This window comes from Pongo abelii, chromosome 10, assembly GCF_028885655.2.
Source record: "Pongo abelii isolate AG06213 chromosome 10, NHGRI_mPonAbe1-v2.0_pri, whole genome shotgun sequence".
Taxonomy (NCBI): Eukaryota; Metazoa; Chordata; class Mammalia; order Primates; family Hominidae; genus Pongo; species Pongo abelii.
In genome coordinates this window covers 21893411-21912552 of record NC_071995.2, presented here as the reverse complement: position 1 = coordinate 21912552, position 19142 = coordinate 21893411, and the positions used below count along the sequence as shown (strand labels likewise).

Genomic DNA, 19142 nt, shown 5'->3' with positions numbered 1-19142 from the left:
ATGGTGTATTAGTCCATTCTTATGCTGCTAATAAATACATACCTGAGACTGGGTAATTTATAAAGGAAAAAGGTCTAATGGACTCATAGTTCCTCATGGCTGGGGGGCCTCACAATCACGGCGGAAGATGAAGGAAGAGCAAAGACATGTCTTACATGGTGGCAGGCAAGAGAGCTTTTGCAGGGGAACTCTCATTTATAAAATCATCAGATCTTGTGAGACTTATTCATTACCACGAGAACAGTATGGGGGAAACCGCCCCCATGATTCAGTTATCTCTACGTGGCCCCACTCTTGGCATGTGGAGATTATTACAATCAAGGTGATATTTGAGTGGGGACATAGTCAAGCCATATCATACAGAAAAGCACAAACAGGTAAAAATTATCTGTAATCACATTACACACACGATCACCTCAAGCGTTTTTACATATCTTCTAGATTTGCACTAAATATATGCATTATATTCATTATGTCCATTATATATTTAAAAATCCAGTTCATATTATTAAGTGGTATATACAGTTAACACCATATTATAACAATTGTTCCATGTTGTTAAGATTTCTTTAATATCAAAACTTTAATGACTGGACATTAATGTGCTGAATAAGTTTCCAAATATGTTTATTCAATATCTTATTTTTTAATTTCTTTTTTGTTGTTTTATTCTATTAGGTTTATCATGACTATAACTGTAAATAATTCATTTTGCAGTTTCCTGGTTATTTCTTTAAGATTAATCAATAATAGCAGAATTTCAGACTAAGTAGGTAAGTATATTTTTGTTCTTAACATATATTGATAATGAATCTCCAGAAAGATTTACACATGTATATACTTCCAGCAATATATACAATGTGAAATCCTTTTTTGCCTCTACCTCATTTCTATATATTTTTAGTCTTTTTCTATTTAATAGGTTAAAAAAATCTTTAGCAGTACAATTTGCAATTATAATTTATAATTTGTGTTATAATAGGCAAAAAGTCTTTAAATGATATAGTAGTTTGCCTTTTGCATTGAAAGCAAAGTTATATTATTTACATATTTATACCATTTCCTTCTGTTTTATTTTAATGCATATATTCTTTGTCAATTTCCTGTTGAAAATATTCTCTTTTCTGATCTACTTCTAAATGCTTTTACATATAATACAGTCATCCCTTGGTATATTAAGGAATTTGTTACAGGGCTGCCTGTGTATTCTCAAATTCATGCACACTTAAGTTCTGCAGTTGGCCCTGTTCAATCCAAATATAGAAAATGTCAGATATTCTTATCGGCAGGTTTATCATCCAGTTCAGATGGAAAAAATTTGCATAGAAGTGAAAACGCATAGTTTAAACCTGTGTTGTTACAGGGTGAACTGTGTATATTAACACTATAATTATGTCTGTAAGAGTCGAATGTTTTTCCTATTCATTCTTAATTAAATTTTGCTAATGAATATCACAACAATTTTTAGAGATGTAATTAAATTTATACATTTTAGAAGACTTTTTACTGTCAATATTAATTCTTACCTTTTCCCACTATCTCAGGTGATGTTCTATTGAGTGATAAAATTTGATTAATTAAACAGGTGGATAAGGTTGATGTTGAATTTTCTGATGAATCGATATTAGTTTCTTCAGAATACCTGTAACTGTAAGAACATCACTGAATTAAACATTTTGCTTATCTACTGAATATTTTCACTTTTCCTAGAAATACAGAGAAATATTCCCCTTTATTTGCACCATTATCTTCCCCAAATTACCACAGTACTTTCTGTCAATTTCCCAGCATGTGTTTTAAGAGATGTGATGGGTAAAAGTGAAATGGAAGTGTCCAGTAAGAAAGATAATTCAATACACCCCAGGCTAAGTGGGTTATCACCTTGCTATTATCCTAAGAGTGGTTATATCTTGGTCAAGATATGAAATATCCTGGTTTCACCTTTTTTAAAAGTAATTATTAATTGTATGTAACCATTCATCCTTTTGAATTATCTTCAAAGATGATCAGTCTGTCAGATTTTCTTTCATGGACACAGATTCACACACACGCTCTAATGCATGACTTTTCAAAATGTAGTAAAAATAAAATCTAATCCATATCAACTACATGAGAGAAAACTTGATAGGAATAACAGAGATGTTAATATCCATAATTAGGTACCATGTGAGCTCTAAAGGTAGCCTACTGTATTCCAGGCATTATGCTCAGCTTCAAGAGCTAGAAATAAAACACACAGTTTTTGTACTTAGGGAATTTCACACTAGTATAAACATAGATGATAAAAGTTATAATAAGTTTAATATATAAGGTCCTGAGTTGTCACAAAGACAAAGGATATGATCAACTTTGCTTGGAGGTTGTGGGAATAGATCAGAGAAGACATCAAAATGAGAATGACAGGTAAAACGAATCTGGAAGATGAATAGAAGGGTAGACAAAGAAGCAAAGGTATTCAAGGCTGTAGAAATACCAGGTGCAAAGGCATCACATATTATGGCATATTTAGAGCAATGCTGATCTAGATTGTGGTCCTTAATTTTAGGGTAGAATGGAAGATGAAGCTGTCATACTTGCCTTTAAGGTTTATTTTCCATACAACTCATGAAGATTATATAAATAAAGATTAAAAAGGGAATTAGGGGACTCCGACGGTATGGTGTCAAAAGCAGGGGAAAAAAAATGGACATGATGAAGAAGACACAAAGATAGAAAATGAATCAAGAGAGTGCAGTATGATGAAAACAAGCTAGAGCAGTACCACTAAGAAGAAACTTCCTATAAGGGCCAAATATGGCAGGGGAATGGAATTAATATGGTGAGCAAATGATGTCATTGCTGGATTTGGCAATGAGTAAGTAATTGGTGTCTCTAACAGAAACTGCTCATTGTCTCCCAATATCCTCTCTTCTTTCCTTCCACAGTAATTATAGTTGGGATTTTTAACTGGGAACATGGTATCTTGGAATAATGTCTATTTTTTTCAGCATTTATATATCTATGCTTGAAATGTAACTAACATCTGGTAAATGTAAAGTCAGTAGAGATATTTTGCTTCTGAAAATGCTTCTTAAGCCTCAGCCTGTGTGGACTGTTTGTTTCTTCTTTTCTTCTTCTATCTTGTTGCCTGGAAATACATTGCCACAATTTGGATCATGAGGCCAAGACCATGTGAGGCATAGCACTATGATGGAAAGAGGTAGAATCATATCATCCTTGAACTGGCTACCTTAACCGCAATGTGAAAAATAAGTTTCTCCCTCATGTGCCTTTTTAACTTTTCTCAGGAGCATCTGACTGTAATTATAACTACACAGTGACCTTAGGAATAACAGCTTCAGTGAAATGATGGGAACAACTATACTTCAGTGGGTATAGGTATAAGTGTTGAAGTCTTATCAAAAATAATCAAAATCTTATAGGCAAAGACGTACAGTATATATGTTATACTAAAAACTCATAAAAAGTCTATTTATTTCATTTGAAACTCTGCAGTTTAGTCTTTTTGTTATTTCAAAGTCTATGAAAGCTATGATAAATAAAGTGATTATTTAGACAAATAGACACTTTCTATACACACTTAGTGGGTATTCTTCTCAAAAGGTAACTGCCTATTTAAAGGGTTAATAATAAAATTCTACTCCTAATTTACAAGGTACTGATAGTTAGTGGCACAGAGATTTTTTTTTTTTTTTAAACACTTACTATCCCATGAAGAAATGTGGTAAAGCAGTCAAAACACCTCCAATTCCCATAATGAAACAACCGATTCCAATTAACTTTGGTCTGTGTAGTTTGGATCCAAAGTAACTCACAAATACAATCACAAGCAAATTTCCTAGAAAGGGAACAAAATTATGTTGATACAACTTAGTTCAATTTTGAATTGAAAACCCCAGAATGAATGCAAATAGAGTCCAAGACATAGTGCCTTCCCTCAAAGATGATGTAATTTAATCGAGAAGGTGAATTCACCTACATTAGACCATTCATTGAAAAGTTGTTTTAAATACAAAAAAAAAAAGCACTTGAATTACTTGGCAATATTAGTGAAGTAAACTTTTACTGAAAAATTTGGAGTTGACTGGATTATATTGGAATGAAGAAAAATGGAGTTGAATCTTCCTGATGAGGGTAAGGTGCTCCTTCATGCATTTCTTTATTTATTCTTAATATTATTTAAATTTCTAACATGTACCTGACGTGAAGCTCAGAGCCAGAAATAAGAAAGTTACTTGAAAAAGAATAAACCATGGCATCTGTCTTCAAGAAGTTTCATACTAATGATAAAAACAGAGGGACAGAGGTGCTATTAAATCACAGAAAGGGGGAACTTAATTAAGAGCTTCCAGAGGCCAGGCGTGGTGGCTCACGCCTGTCATCCCAGCACTTTAGGAGGCCAAGGCGGGTGGATCACGAGGTCAGGAAATCGAGACCATCTTGGCTAACACAGTGAAATCCCGTCTCTACTAAAAATACAAAAAATTAGCCGGGCGTGGTGGCGGGTGCCTGTAGTCCCAGCTACTCGGGAGGCTGAAGCAGGAGAAAGGCAGAGCTTGCAGTGAGGGGAGATCGCACCACTGCACTCCGGCCTGGGCGACAGAGCGAGACTCAGTCTCAAAAAAAAAAAAAAAGCTTCCAGAAGTCTCCTGGAGGAGAAATCACTTGAGATTTAATGTCGTGTATAAGTCATTTATATTAAATAATATACACAGAGCATATCAAGTGAAAAGAGTCATGACCACTTCTAATCCATCTGGAGCCTCATGCATAACAATAAACAAATAGCAGTTAGAGATTACTGAGCACTTATGAAAAAAATAGCATAAAAATAATTTGGAAGAAAAGCACCGAAAGGAATGAGTAAATTTTTTACTTTATAAAAAATTTAGTACCTTTAGGGGTACAAGGGCACATTGCATCCATAAAATCAGAACTGGCAGCCTAAAAATAATAAGGGAATAATAAAGTGCTGTTGTAAATATGAAATACAGATAAATATACAAATTAGAACTTGATATGGTAAGATGGATGATGGCATCAAAGATTAATGAAACATAAAGAAAAACAATGGAAATTTAGAAGAAAAAAATTTAAAGAGAAAAATTCCCAGAAAATTTAATATTCACCTTATAAATGATCTAGAAGAAAATTACTAATAGGGAAAAACACAAATATGAACCAGAGAATGTTTTCCCTGAGCTGTTATTGGAGAAATCCAACATAAAATGAAGACAACAAAATATCTTCAATATTTCAAAGGAAAGATTTTTGTGTGCTTAGTGAAACAATAGAGGTCTAATGTAGGTTGCTCTGAAAAGATTCCTTTCTCCTTAAGAATAACAGTCCTCTCCCAAAGTTTCTTCATCTTGAGAGAGGGGAGGTAAAGTATGACATGGCATTAGTTTGCAAAAAATGCATTTGTGTAGAATCAGGGTTTCTGAACATCCTCACTATCAACATTTTCAGTTACATCATTCTTTGCGCATTATAGAATATTTAGCAGTACCCTGACCTCCACCTTTAGATACCAGTAGCACCTCCCTTACCCCCCAATCCCTGTCCAGTTATGACAACCAAAAATGTTTTTAGTTATTGCCAAAATGCCTGTGAGAGATAAATTTACCCCAGTTGATAACCAGTGGTGTAAAGCATGTTTTTTGTTTTTTAACTTTGCAAGTTTGGTTATTAAAATAGAAAATAAATGTTACCAATTTCAAAGCTTCCGTCAATAAAACCAACAAGAGAAGAGGATATCTCAAATCTCCTTTCTATATGAATGATGGAACTTTTCATAACAATTGCACCTAGTGCCTTAGCAATAAAGCTGAGTGACAGAGCTGCCAAGAACATCTAAGAAAAATCAGAAAGAAAGGGAAAAAATGGTTAATCAAAGGACTATAAAATGTAAATAGGCACATGGAATTATAATAGCTTTTCTTCTTTACTTAAAAACATTATTTGTATCTTAAAAGCCATACTTAGTTTTCCCTTTTACCAGGTACTACTACTCAGCCATTTAAATGTTATTATCACTACACTGATAAAGCATCATTTCTAATTTGGTTATAATATCAAAATATTAAAGCATTACAGTTAAGGTTGTTATTTTAAAATTAATCTAATTAACTGATTTATAGAAAGCTACATCATGTTCTCAGATGGCCATGATGGTGAGCTGTTCTTTATTTCCACGTGAATAGCATTGGCTAACTGGGAGGGGAGTGGCAGTACATTCTCAAAGGTAGCATTTCCAGGAAGCCAGCTGAAAAATAGAACTTTGCAGAGGCAAAGAAAAATTCTATGACCAACACAAGTGACTGGCATCCAGTGTAAGATGCAGTGGTTATAGATGTTTTATTTGTCAATTTCATGTTAATAAAATGTATCGATTAATCATTTCTATTACAGCTCACATTTATATCCATAAACACATTTCTTTGGGCTCTCTACTATTAATATTTACCCTGTTATATATTACATGTTTATATCCCCTACCTCAAATTTATATGTTGAAACTCTAATTTCCAGTGTGTTGATGTTTGGTGATAGGGTCTTTCTGAGGCAATTAGGTCATGAGAATGGAGCCCTCTTGATAAGATCAGTGCCCTTATAAGACAAGAAATTAGAGATTTCCTCTATTTCTCTTTCTTTCTTTCTCTCTCTCTCTCTCTCTCTCTTTCTCTCTCTCTCCTCTACCCCCAAGTGATGACACAACGAGGATATGGTCTTCTGGAAACCAGGAATAGGGCCCTTATCAGAACTCAATTATGCCAGAACCCTGATATCAGAATTCTCAGCCTCTGGAAATGTGAGAGATAACTATTTGTTGTTTAAGTCACCAAGTCTATGCTATTCTGTCAGCCTGAACTGACTAAAGGACCTCTTCTAATTACCTCCTTATTTCCCAGTGGTTTCCACCACCATGCCTAGCTTCAATTGTTGCAAGAGCCTCTGAGCCATGTTTCTACTTCTGTGCACATCTGCCTAGCAGTCTCTTCTCAACAAAGTAGCTAAAGAAGTCCTTTATAAATCAGAACTAGACCATGCTGCCACTCTGTCTTCCCATGTGACTTACAGTAATATCAAGTTTTTCCAGTAACCTATGAGACCATAAACAACCTATCCTCTTTTTTACACCCACCTCCCCACAAATATTCCTCTTTATCTTTCTAATCTTATACTTTGTTACTCTTGTCCTTGGTCATTCCTCTCCAGCTACATTAGTCCTTCTTGCTGTATATTGAGCATTCCAGATTCATTGTATTGCTCCAGGCTTTTTGTTCTTGCTTTTCACTTGACATGAAGGGCTCTTCCCCGTAGTCGTATTTCTATCATTCATTCCTTTACACCCTTAAGAGTTTTGCTCAGTGGAACTTTCACAGTGAGGTTTTCCTTGACCAATCTCTTTAAAATTGCACCCCTTTCTGCTCACAATACATTTATTCCTTTATGAGTTTATTTTATATTGCCACAGCAGAATATTAGCCCCACCAAGTCATAGGTTTTTGTCTGTTTTGTTCATTGCTCCATCCCCAGTGATTAGGACAGTGCCTGTCACAAAGATGCTTAAGAAATAATGAATGAACATTTATATAACCAAAACCTACTCTGTGTCTGGCCCTAGGCCATGTTTGGGGGACAGAGATAAAAAGGCCCAACAAAACTCTTTGATAGCCGACAAAATGTGGGTGTGTTCCTTTCTGCATAAGAAACTGTCAAACGATATATGTTATCAATGAAGATAAAAGGAATTCAAAAGATTTATTAAATGATACAACTTATAGAGATAACTAAAAGTTTTAAAATAAAATATAAAAAGTTATCTAAGGAACAGCATAAAAGGCAGAAGAGTATCAAAACTAGTTGTATTAAGTTGATGATGGGAAGAATAAAACAGGAGAAAGGGGCAACAGAGTTAGACAAAAATTATGAAGATTTTCTTCAAAGATAGTCAATTCTAACATCTTGTAAAAATGTATGCAGTCTTTATGCCATAGAATAGTGATGAAAATTGTTCAGGTCCTAATCATTAAAAAATCATTTTATTAAAAAGGACTAAAAAATGTGGAAGAGAGTGACATCAGCAAGAGAGCAGAACAGCCCTGGAACCTCAACAGCAAGACACAATTTTAACAACATATGTACTAAATGCCTCTGTGAGAACTTCAGAAACCAATTACAAGGTTTCTGTACCTCCAGGCTATCGTGAAAACAACCTGGCAAGAAAAATCATGATTGTTTCTAGTCTCTCTCACTAGAGTCTTTCTCACTCCACAGTGTGCAATGCAATTGGAAGGAAACATTTAAATCCCCTATGTTCAATATTTTGACTTTTAGGGAGGTTGCCCAAGGACTGGCTTCTGACTTGCCTATATTCAAGTACTAATAAAAATGCGGTCTTTGCAAGCAAAGGCAACCAAAGGGACACCAAAAACTGCAGTTCCAGACAGAGACACGAGGTGGAGCACCAGTACAACAATTTAATGCAGCCCCAGAAAGGCCACTGTACCTCAAGCCCCAGGGGAGGGTCTTCCATAGAAACCAACAAACCTTTTCAAACAGATCACACACACAAGCCTAAAGGAGAAAGAAAGGAATGCATACTAGAAAAAAAGCATGAGTAGGCCACAGAATCTCTATCCAGAATTAGTGAGGAGAGTTCTCCTTATGGAAAAGCATCTCACAAAATCTGGGAGAGTTGACTGATTTTTTAAATGTTAAAATCTCAACAACAAAAGAATACAAAGTATAAAAAGAAAGAATTCTCACACATTAAAAGGAAAAAAAAATTACATCTCCAGAAACTGACCGAAAACAAATGAAGATATAGGAATTGCCAGACATAGAACTTGAAATTAGTCAAGTATGTGCAATGAATTAAAAGAGAATATGAACAGACAACTAAATGAAATGAGGAATATAACAAATAAACAAAATAGGAATATTAACAGAGTATAAACTATGAAGAACCAAATAGAAATTCTGGAGTTGAAGTATAAAATAACTGAACTGAAAAATTCACTAGAAAGACTCAACAGGTAACTTGGCTAGGCAGAAGAAAAAATCAGCAAAATCAAAGACAGACTTCTAAAATTAGAGTCACAGGAGCAAAAAGAAAAGAAGAACAATGAAGAGCCTAAAGAAATTATGGGACTCCATCCAGCAGGGCAACATATGCATTATGGGAATACCAGAAGAGAAGTAAATGAGAAAGTTCTGAAAACTTGTAAATTATGGCCCCCAGTTTTTTAAATCTTAAGAGATAAAGGAACCTAAACATTTAAGAAGCTCAAATAATTCCAAATAAGATAAATCTAAAAAACTCTGTACCGAGACACAGTATAATCAAACTGTCAAAAGTTACACACAAACAGAGAATCTTAAAAGCAGCAGCAAAACACCATTCATTTAGTACAAGGAAGTGGACAGCCTCTTCAGATGATGTTTGGCAAACTGGATACCCACATGCAAAGAAATGAAGTTGGGCCCTTACCCTATACTATATGCAAAAATTAACTCAAAATGAACTAAATACCTAAATGTAAGACCTTAAACTTCCAGAAAAAAATAAAAGAAAAGCTTCAGGACATTGAATTTGGCAGTTTTTTAAATGTGATACAAAAAGCACAGGCAACAAAATTAAAACTACACAAATCAGACTATATCAAACTTAAATCATCTGCACATAAAGGAAAACAACAGGTGAAAGATAACCTATGGAATGGCACAGAATAAATGCAAATAATATAAGTGATGAGGAGTTAATATCTAGAATATATGGACTTTTCCAAGGAAACAACAACAAAGAACAAACCAATTTAAAAATGGGTCAAGGACTTACATAGACATTTCTGCAAAGAAGATATACAAACAGCCAATAAGCACATTAAAAGATGCTCAACTTTCTAATTATCAGGGAAATACAAATTAAAACCACAATGAGATATCACCCCACAACCATCAGAAAAGCCACTATTTCAAGAATAGAAAATAATGAGTAAGAGAAGTTAGGAACTTCATGTTTGTTGATGGAAATATAAAATGGTTCGGCTCTCATGAAAAAGAGTTTGGAGGTTCCACAAATACTAAACAATAGAATCACCATACGAGCCATTAATTCTTCTTCTGGGTATATAGTCAAAGTAATTCAAAACAGGATCTAGCAGAGATATTTGTACATGCATATTCATTGCAGCATTATTAACAACAGCCAAGATGTAGAAGCAACCCAAATGTCTATTGATGAATGAAGAAAATGTGGTACATATACACAATGGAATATTATGCAGACTTAAAAAATAAGTAAATTACATCATGTGCTACAATATGAATGAACCTCAAGGACATTATGCTAAGCTAAATAAGCCAGTCACAAAAGGAGAGATAGTGTATAATTCTACTCATATGAAATATTTAAAGTAGGCCGGGCGTAGTGGCTCACCTGTAATCCCAACACTTTCAGAGGCCAAGGTGGGGGGATCACGATGTCAGGAGTTTGAGACCAGCCTAGCCAACATAGTGAAATCTCATCTCTACTAAAAATACAAAAAAAAAATTACCTGGGCATGGTGGTAGGCGCCTGTAATCCCAGCTACTTGGGAGGCTGAGGCAGGAGAATCGCTTGAACCCAGGAGGCAGCAGTTGCAGTGAGACGAAATCACACCACTGCACTCCAACCTGGGTGACAGTGTGAGACTCCATCTCAAAAAAAAAGAAAAGAAAAGAAAAGAAAGAAATATTTAAAGTAGTCAAAAAATTAGAAACAGAAAGTGGAAAGGTACTTACTTAGGACTGAGGAGAAGATAGTTTAGTGGATACAAAGTTTCAGCAATGGAAAATGAAAAAGTTCAAGAGATCTGTTGTTCATCAATGTGAGTGTACTTTACACTTTTTAATTGTATACTTAAATATTGGTTGAAAAGGTACATTTAATGTTATGTGTTTTTTACCAGCATGACAAAACGATGCATTATTTTATAGGGAGAAAAAAGTAATGTGAGTGGTCTCCTGCTGAGAGAATTAACCTCTCCTACTGGATATGTTTAAAGTGCCAGGGTGGCTGCAGATACTAATAAGAGTTCTACAACATTTTCATTTGCTTTACAATTGCTCTTCACCATGCTGTGATGCACTAATTTATGAAGCTCTGTACTGATGTAGAACTTCTTGATAAACTTCCCCTCCCCCATTCCTCTCTCACCGTCTACTAATTTAGGTTCTTTTATACTCAGTTAAATTTTCATTGTCACATTTTATTAGATTTCATTAATTTGTAAATAAAATGTCATATCCTTGAATGTAAACTGTCAAGATTTCTTATGATATAATCTTTATCAAGAGGATTATTATAAAAAACTATAAAGATGATCTCCACCATGTTTTTTGTATGTTTTTTGGTGGCATTCAAACATTTTTAGAATTAACTTTTGTGGTAAAGCATTTATAAAATAAAATTTGTCATATAGTTGGAATCATATAGTAGGTAACATTTTAATATTGGGTTCTTTTACTTATAAATATACTTTTAATGTTTTATGTCTTTTCATTGGTTATGTCTCATTTCTTGTTAATCACTAAAAATATTCTTATTCTATTGCATGAAATGTACCATGGTCGCTTTACTCATTCACATATTGAAGGACACATTGGTTGCTTCTAACTTATGGCAATTATCAATAAGGCTGCTATAAACACCTGTTTGCAGGCTGTTGTGTAGATATGCTTCCCCCTTGGTATTTATTTCGGTAAATACTAAGGACTACAAATGCTTGATTGTATGGTAAGCCTATCTTTAAATTTGTAAGAAACTATTAGAATATTTTCCAAAGTGGCTGTACTATTTTGCATTCTCACTGGCAATAAATAAGGGTTCTTGTTGCTCCCCATTCTTGCCAGTATTTGGTATTTTTTTGTGTGTTTGGAATTTTAGTCCTTTTGACAAGTATATAGTGATATAGCTTATTGTTTAGTTTACAATTCCCTAATGACGTGATGTGGAGCATTTTTCCACATGCTCATTTGTTGTCTCTATATCTTCTTCAGTGAGGCATCTGTTCAGATCTCATCCTCATTTTATCATTGGGTTATTTTTCTAATTATTGAGTTTTAGGTGTTCTTTGCATACTTTTGAATATCACTTCTTTATTGGATATATCATTTCAATGTCTTCTGGTCTCTGATGAGAAATCAGTTGTTAATCTTATTAAGGAACTCTTGCCCATGATTATTTCCCACTCTTGTTCCTGTCAAGATTCTGTATTTATTTTTATTTTTTGGCCTTTGATAGTTGGATCATAATATGCCTCAAAGTGGATCTCTGAGTTTATTTGGATTTTCTTATGCTTCTACGATGTTGAGATCATATATTTTATCAAATTTGGGACGTTCTCAGCCACTTTTTTTCAAATATTATTTCTTCCCTTTTCTCTGTCTCTTCTCTTTCTGGAACTACTGTAATTTTTATGCTGGTTCACCTGATAGTGTCCCACAGTTCGTAAGTTTTGTTAATTTTTCTTCAGTTTTTTTTTCTTTCTGCTTCTCAGACTAATCATTTCAATGGTCTTATCTTCAAGTTTGCGGATTCTGTGTTCTAACTGCTCAAATTTGCTATTGAACCTTTGCCTAAGTCAGTTCAGACTGCTTTCACAAATTATGATGGAATGGATGGCTTAAACAACAGACATCTATTTTTCACAGTTCTGAAGGGTGAGAAGTCTGAGATAAGGGTGCCAGCATGGTCAATTTCTGGTGAGAGCCCTCTCCTAGGCTGCAAACAGCTAACTTCTCTTTGTATTCTCACATGGAGGAAAAAAAATCTAGTGAGCTCTCCAGCATTTTCTTGTAAGGCACTACTCACATTATAAGAGCAAATTTCTCAAGATCTCTTTAGCTCCAAAAGACCCCCAAATACTATCACACTGGATTTTGAAATTCAATATACAGTTTTGGGGAGAGGGGAACAAATATTTAGTCCATAACACCTTCTTGTAAATTTTTTATCTCCTTTGTATTTTTTATCTCCTTTGACCTTTCACTTGCCTTGTTCTAAGCTTGGAGATTAGCATTAGATAAAAGGATACAATCTTCTCAGACATTTTATGAGCATATGTCTTGCCTTGGACATATGTGTGGCTCCCTAAATACCTCTGTGTACATGCAGTGCTAGCTACATAATAACCTTGATAAATGTCTATTTTCATCATCAGTGTGAGCTACCATCTCCAGCTATATGTTCTAAATTTATTCAAATAAAAACCAAACAGAGATATAATTGTGCACAATCATCAAATAAAATGTGCTTTGGCAGAAAGAGACAACTGACATTGAGATAAGAAATAAAGTCTCTACTTGCCTGCAATCATGGCAGATCGGTCATTAATTTATTACGGCAATAGTTCTAAAATTAAAGTCAGAAGACAGTTCCAAGCTTCTAATTTGTCAAATGCACAACTTGGATTAGCTTTGGAACTCAACTGATTTACTCAAGAAACATTCATTGAGCAAGTGCAATACAGCAGTTACTCTGCTAAGCTATGTAGTTGAGGCAGGTATAGAGGAACAGGAACAAGGGCAGTAAAAACAAATAAGACATAATCAATGGACTAAAAATTATAATCTTCAGTGGCAATAAACCAATAATGACAGTATAATATGTATTGAGTTCTATAATTGCCCTAAGTTTATAATGTTATGAGCAGATAGGGAAAAGGGACTATTCTGACCTTACAGGTTAAAGTTCTTAAAGATGTGTTGACACTGGGGCTAAGTCTTCAGTTGATAATAGAAGCTTAGATATTGAAGACACAAAATACTTAAAACAAAATAGTAAGCACATGAAAAGCCCCTAAGAAGTTAAATAACACGGATTATTTGAAAAACAGAAATAATATTTGTGTAGGTGAAGTGTAAGGATAGAAATATGTTCGACACTGAGGAGTCAATATGCATTTTAAAATGTTACATAACAAAATTAAATTTTACAGGGTTAATTCTGGCAGCCATGAAGAAGAAGAACTTACAAAAAAGAGATCTGTTAGAAAGCTGACTTCAGAAAAAACAAAGAGCAGTGACGAAAAGTGGATAACAAGCTTACAGACACACAAGGAGAAGTTTAAGAGGAGAACCAACAGGAGGTGGGGAAAATAGAAAATGTAAATTCTGATTTTGTTTTCTAGTTTGGATAACTGTATGTTTGTTTTCTAGTTTCTAGTTTGAATAACTGTTATTTGGTGTGAAAAATATGGGGAAAAAAGAAGACAGCATTAAAGACAATATAATCAACTTTTCACAAGTCGAATTTGACATGCCTAAAAATAAACAAGTACCCAGTAGACACAACTAAGGCAGGCCTGTTGCATAAGAGATTTGCCTGGATGCAGTTTTGAAATTTACTAAGGAATGATTGTACAATTAATCCATATTAGTTTATTTTATTAGAAAAAACTGATCTGCCCCCACCAAATGCTCTCTTTTTCATAACTCTGTCTCTCACGTCTTTTCCAGTAAAAATTTAAAGAGTTTTCTTGCATGACTCAAATCTTATTTTTTGCATAATTCCTCCCAAGTATCCTTAGATCATGTTATTCTGGCTGTTACATTTTTTTTTTTTCAGTGATTTGTTTCACACGGTCTTCTCTTCTTACTCTACATACTCTTGCTGGACAAACCCATTCATTGTCTTTGCTTTGATTACCATCTGTCATGGAATGAATGTTTGTGTCCCTCTCAAATGTGCATGTCAAATCCTAATCCCAATGTGATGGTATCAGGAGGTGAAGCTTTTGGGGGGTGGTGAGATAATGGCTGTGGAACCCCCATGAATGACATTTGCACCCTTTTAAGAAGAGAACTTACTTCCATTCTTTTTCTCTTTTAGCCATGTCAGGAAAGCAAGAAGAGAACTGTCACCTGAAGCTAACCATACTGGCACCCTGATCTGGGTCTCCCAGCCTACTGAACTGTGAGAAATAAATGTTTGTTGTTTAAGCTACCCAGTCTGTGGTATTTTTGTCATAGCAGCCTGAATTGACTAAAACACCAAGAGACAGAGTTTGCAATTTCAAGCCAACAAGTTAGTTACTTTGTAAAACATATGAACAAACAAATAACACACTTTGAAATAATATAACAGTGTTCAAAATTACCCATTCATGAAGTTCATGAAAAATGACAATCAACCAATACTAAGTCATAGATTGTACACACGTTGTAGTCCTTTAATGAAGTATTTTAAAATAACTGTTCTAACTACTCCCTTGTTAGAATAGTTAGTTCTCTTCATGACTATTGATATAAAGAAAACAATGTCATAGTGAATGAAAATATAGGAAATGTCACTAAAAGAAAGAAAGTACAAAAATAAGAAAAATTTGCAATATCTGAAGTAAATAAGTATAACTAAAATATTGGCTTATACCACATCTTCTGGACAGGTATTGTGTATATACTCTCTTTGTAATCTATGCCTTTCTATGATGCATATTGTGGCCATTCTTCTAATTTTCCTAGTTAATTTACTCACAAAAAGCATTAATGAGAAATATAGCTTTTGAAAAATATTTGATAACATAGATAAAGGAGAAGGATCACATTAGATATCCCACAAAAATAACTTCACACCACTTTCCTGCACTTCACATATTTCTTTCCAAATAATACAGAAAGAGCATAAGCATAAATCATGTTATTATGTGGAACCTACTATTTTTCAGGAAATATTCCAACTATTTTGTGTATATTATTTCTAGTGTCTGCAAAATCTTTGCTTGGCATAAGTTACTCTCTTCATTATACAAATAAGAATAATAAAGTTTAGAGATGCAAAGTTATTTAACTAGAGAAACAAAACTGAAATGGAGCATAAAGGGAATTGGAACAAAAGTATTATACATAAAAAAGTATTATACATCTCCTTATTATCTTGAGCCAAACCCGTATTATGTCTCACTTCATTTATCTGTGGTACACTGCTGCTTCTCTCCATTTGAAGCAATGGGAATTCTGCATGAATTTTAAAGCCCAGCTTAATGCCACCTCCTTACTGAAGCTTTATTTCCCCTAGTAGGAATTTGTTTTGTATCTCTTATACAACAAATGTATCATGTGGAATGGAAATTTTCTAGAGCAAAATACGTGATAAAAATAAGGAAGTTAAAAAATTTTTTGAAATGTTTATCAATGAATATCTTTGTAATACAGCTTTATTTACATTTTTCTCTATTTAAGCTATTTAAAATATGTGTTAAAATTGTTTCCAAATAAAAAAATATAGTCAATTAAATTGAAGAAAATATTTTTAAGTGTTCCTTTTATTGCTTACTTTAATATTATAAAATAATGGATATGATTATTCTTGTTGGATATATTAGTGTATTTTCATGCACATCAATAAGTACACATGTATATTCATATATTTTATGCATTTCTTAAGAGTATCTGTATTATCATATGACTTATTTTTCTGATTTTAAAAAATTGCTCCTAGAAATTTTAGTTTATTTATAATATTATTTAAAATCTTTTTTATTTTATATTTATTTTTTGAGGCAGAGTCTCACTTTGTCACCCAGGCTAAAGTGCACTGTTGTGATCTCGGCTCACTGCAACCTCTGCCTCCCAGGTTCCAGAGATTTTCCTGCCTCAGCCTCCTGAATAGCCAGGACTACAGGCACATGCCATCACACCTGGCTAATTTTTATATTTTCATTAGAGACAGGGTTTCACCATGTTGGCCAGGCTGGTCTCAAACCCCTGACCTCAAGTGATTCGCCCACCTCGGCATCCCAAAGTGCTATGATTATAGGTGTGAGTCACTTACTTCAGCCTAAAATCTTTTTTTTTTAAATTTGACATTTATGATGACTAAATTTAAAGTTGTTAATATTTTCTTTCTAACTTTTATTTTAGGTTCAGAGGTACATGCGAAGGTTTGTTGTACAGGTAAACATGTGTCACGGGGGTTTGTGGTACAGATTATTTCATCATCCAGGTATTAAGCCTAGTACTCAATAGCTATTTTTTCTGCTTCTCTCTCTCCTCCCACCCTCCACCCTCCAACCTCAGCTAGACCCCAGTGTTTGTCATTCCCTTTTTTGTGTTTATGAGTTCTCATCATTTAGCTCCCACTTATAAGTGAGAACATGAAGTATTTGGTTTTCTCTTCCTGCGTTAGTTTGCTAAAGATGATAGCTTCCAGCTCCATCCATGTTTCCACAAAAGACATGATCTTGTTCTTTTTATGGCTGCATAGTATTCCATAGTACGTACCACATTTTCTTTATCCAATCTGTCACTGATGGGCATACAGTTTAATTCCATGTCTTTCTTTGCTATTGTGAATAATGTTGCAATGAACGTTCACATGCATGTGTCTTTGTAGTAGAATGATTTATATTCCTCTGGGTGTATATACACAGTGATGAGGTTGCTGGGTTGAATGGTAGTTCTGGTTTTAGCTCTTTGAGGAATTGCCACACTGCTTTGCACATGGTTGAACTAATTTGCACTCCCACCAACAGTGTATAAGTGTTCACTTTTCTCCACAACCTTGCCAGGCATCTGTTAGTTTTTTATTTTTTAATAATAGTCATTCTGACTAGTGTGAGATAATGTCTCATTGTGGTTTTGATTTGAATTTCTCTAATGATCAGTAATATTGGCCTTTTTTTCAAGTGCTTGTTGGCCATGTGCATGTCTTCTTTTGAAAAGTGTCTGTTCATACCCTTTGCCTACTTTTTAATGAGGCCGTTTGTTTTTCTCTTGTAAATTTAAGTTTCTTATAGATGCTGGATATTAGACCTTTGTTAGATGTATAGTTTGTAAATATTTTCTCCCATTCTGTAGGATGTCTGTTTATGCTGTTGACAGTTTCTTTTTCTGTGCAGAAGCTCTTAAGTTTAATTATATCTCATTTGTCAATATTTGCTTTTGTTTTGAGTGCTTTTGGTGTCATTTGTCATGAAATCTTTGCCGTTCCTATGTCCAGGATGATATTGCCTAGGTTGTCTTCCAGGGTTTTTGTAGTTTGAGGTTTTAGATTTAAGTCTTTAGTCTGCCTGGAGTTGATTTTTTTTTTCTTTTATTATAATTTGAATTTTTAGAATTTTTATGTATGGTGTAAGGAAGGGGTCCAATTTCAATTTTCTGTGTATGACCAGCTAGTTATCCCAGAACCACTTATTGAACAGGGTTTTTTTCCTCATTGCTTGTTTTTGTCAGCTTTGTTGAAGATCAAGTGTTTATAGGCATGCGGCCTAATTTCTGGGCTCTCTATTTTGTTCTATCGGTTTATGTGTCTGTTTTTCTACTACTACCATGCTGTTTTGGTTATTATAGTCCTGTAGTATAGTTTGAAATCAGACGGCATGATGTCTCTAGCTTTATTCTTTTTGCTTAGGATTGTCTTCGCTATTTGGCCATTTTGGTTCTGTATGAATTTCAAAATAGTTTTTTTTTTTTTTTTTTTTTTTAGTTCTGTGAAGAATATTGTTGGTAGTTTAATAGGAATAGCATTGACCCTGTAAATTGCTTTGGGCAGTATGACCATTTTAATTATATTGATTCTTCCTATCTATGAGCATGAGATGTTTTTCTCTTTGTTTCATCTCTAATTTCTTTGAGCAGTGTTTCATAATTCTCATTGTAGAGATTTTTCACCTCCCTAGTTAGCTATATTTCTAAGTATTTTATTCTTTTTGTGTCAACTGTGAATGGGATTGCCTTCCCGATTTGGCTCTCGGTTTGGCTGTTATTGGTGTACAGGAATGCTAGTGATTTTTGTACATTGATTTTGTGTCCTGTAACTTTGCTGAAGTTGTTTATCAGCTGAAGGAGCTTTTGGGGTTTTCTAGATATAGAATCATGTCACCTGCAAACAGGGAGAGTTTGACTTACTTTTTGACCATAGACCATTGTTTTTAAAATGGAGAAAAACATTATCTTGGTAAACTCACAGCAAATAATGCCAAATAGGAATTTTCTCAATTTACTTTTATCTACATTAAACTATGTAAATGTTTCACTTTAAACTATCATATTTTCTGTCTTCAGTTTCCCCTTTTCACAAATATTTATGTAAGAAAAATTTGAATTTTTTATCATTTGCCATTTGTTGTTGCTGCAAAGTCATAGGTATTTTCAAT

General features: G+C 34.0%; 1 protein-coding gene and 1 long non-coding RNA gene across 2 annotated transcripts in view; one reads left to right on the top strand and one right to left on the bottom strand.

Annotated features, from left to right (window-relative positions):
- Window positions 1–19142, bottom strand: part of LOC100448597 (solute carrier organic anion transporter family member 1B1) — a 95174-nt gene that overhangs the window by 58003 nt on the left and 18029 nt on the right. The window contains exons 2-4 of the mRNA XM_002823010.6: window positions 5712–5853; window positions 3706–3838; window positions 1527–1648 (exon numbers count right to left, since the gene is read on the bottom strand). Coding sequence (XP_002823056.4) covers window positions 1527–1648; window positions 3706–3838; window positions 5712–5853 — 397 coding nt within the window. The remainder of the gene's footprint in view (window positions 1–1526; window positions 1649–3705; window positions 3839–5711; window positions 5854–19142) is intronic.
- LOC129049078 (uncharacterized) lies at window positions 1540–15728 on the top strand. Its single transcript, XR_008511860.1, has 3 exons — window positions 1540–3199; window positions 13986–14135; window positions 14879–15728. It is a non-coding gene; the product is annotated as an uncharacterized LOC129049078 (long non-coding RNA).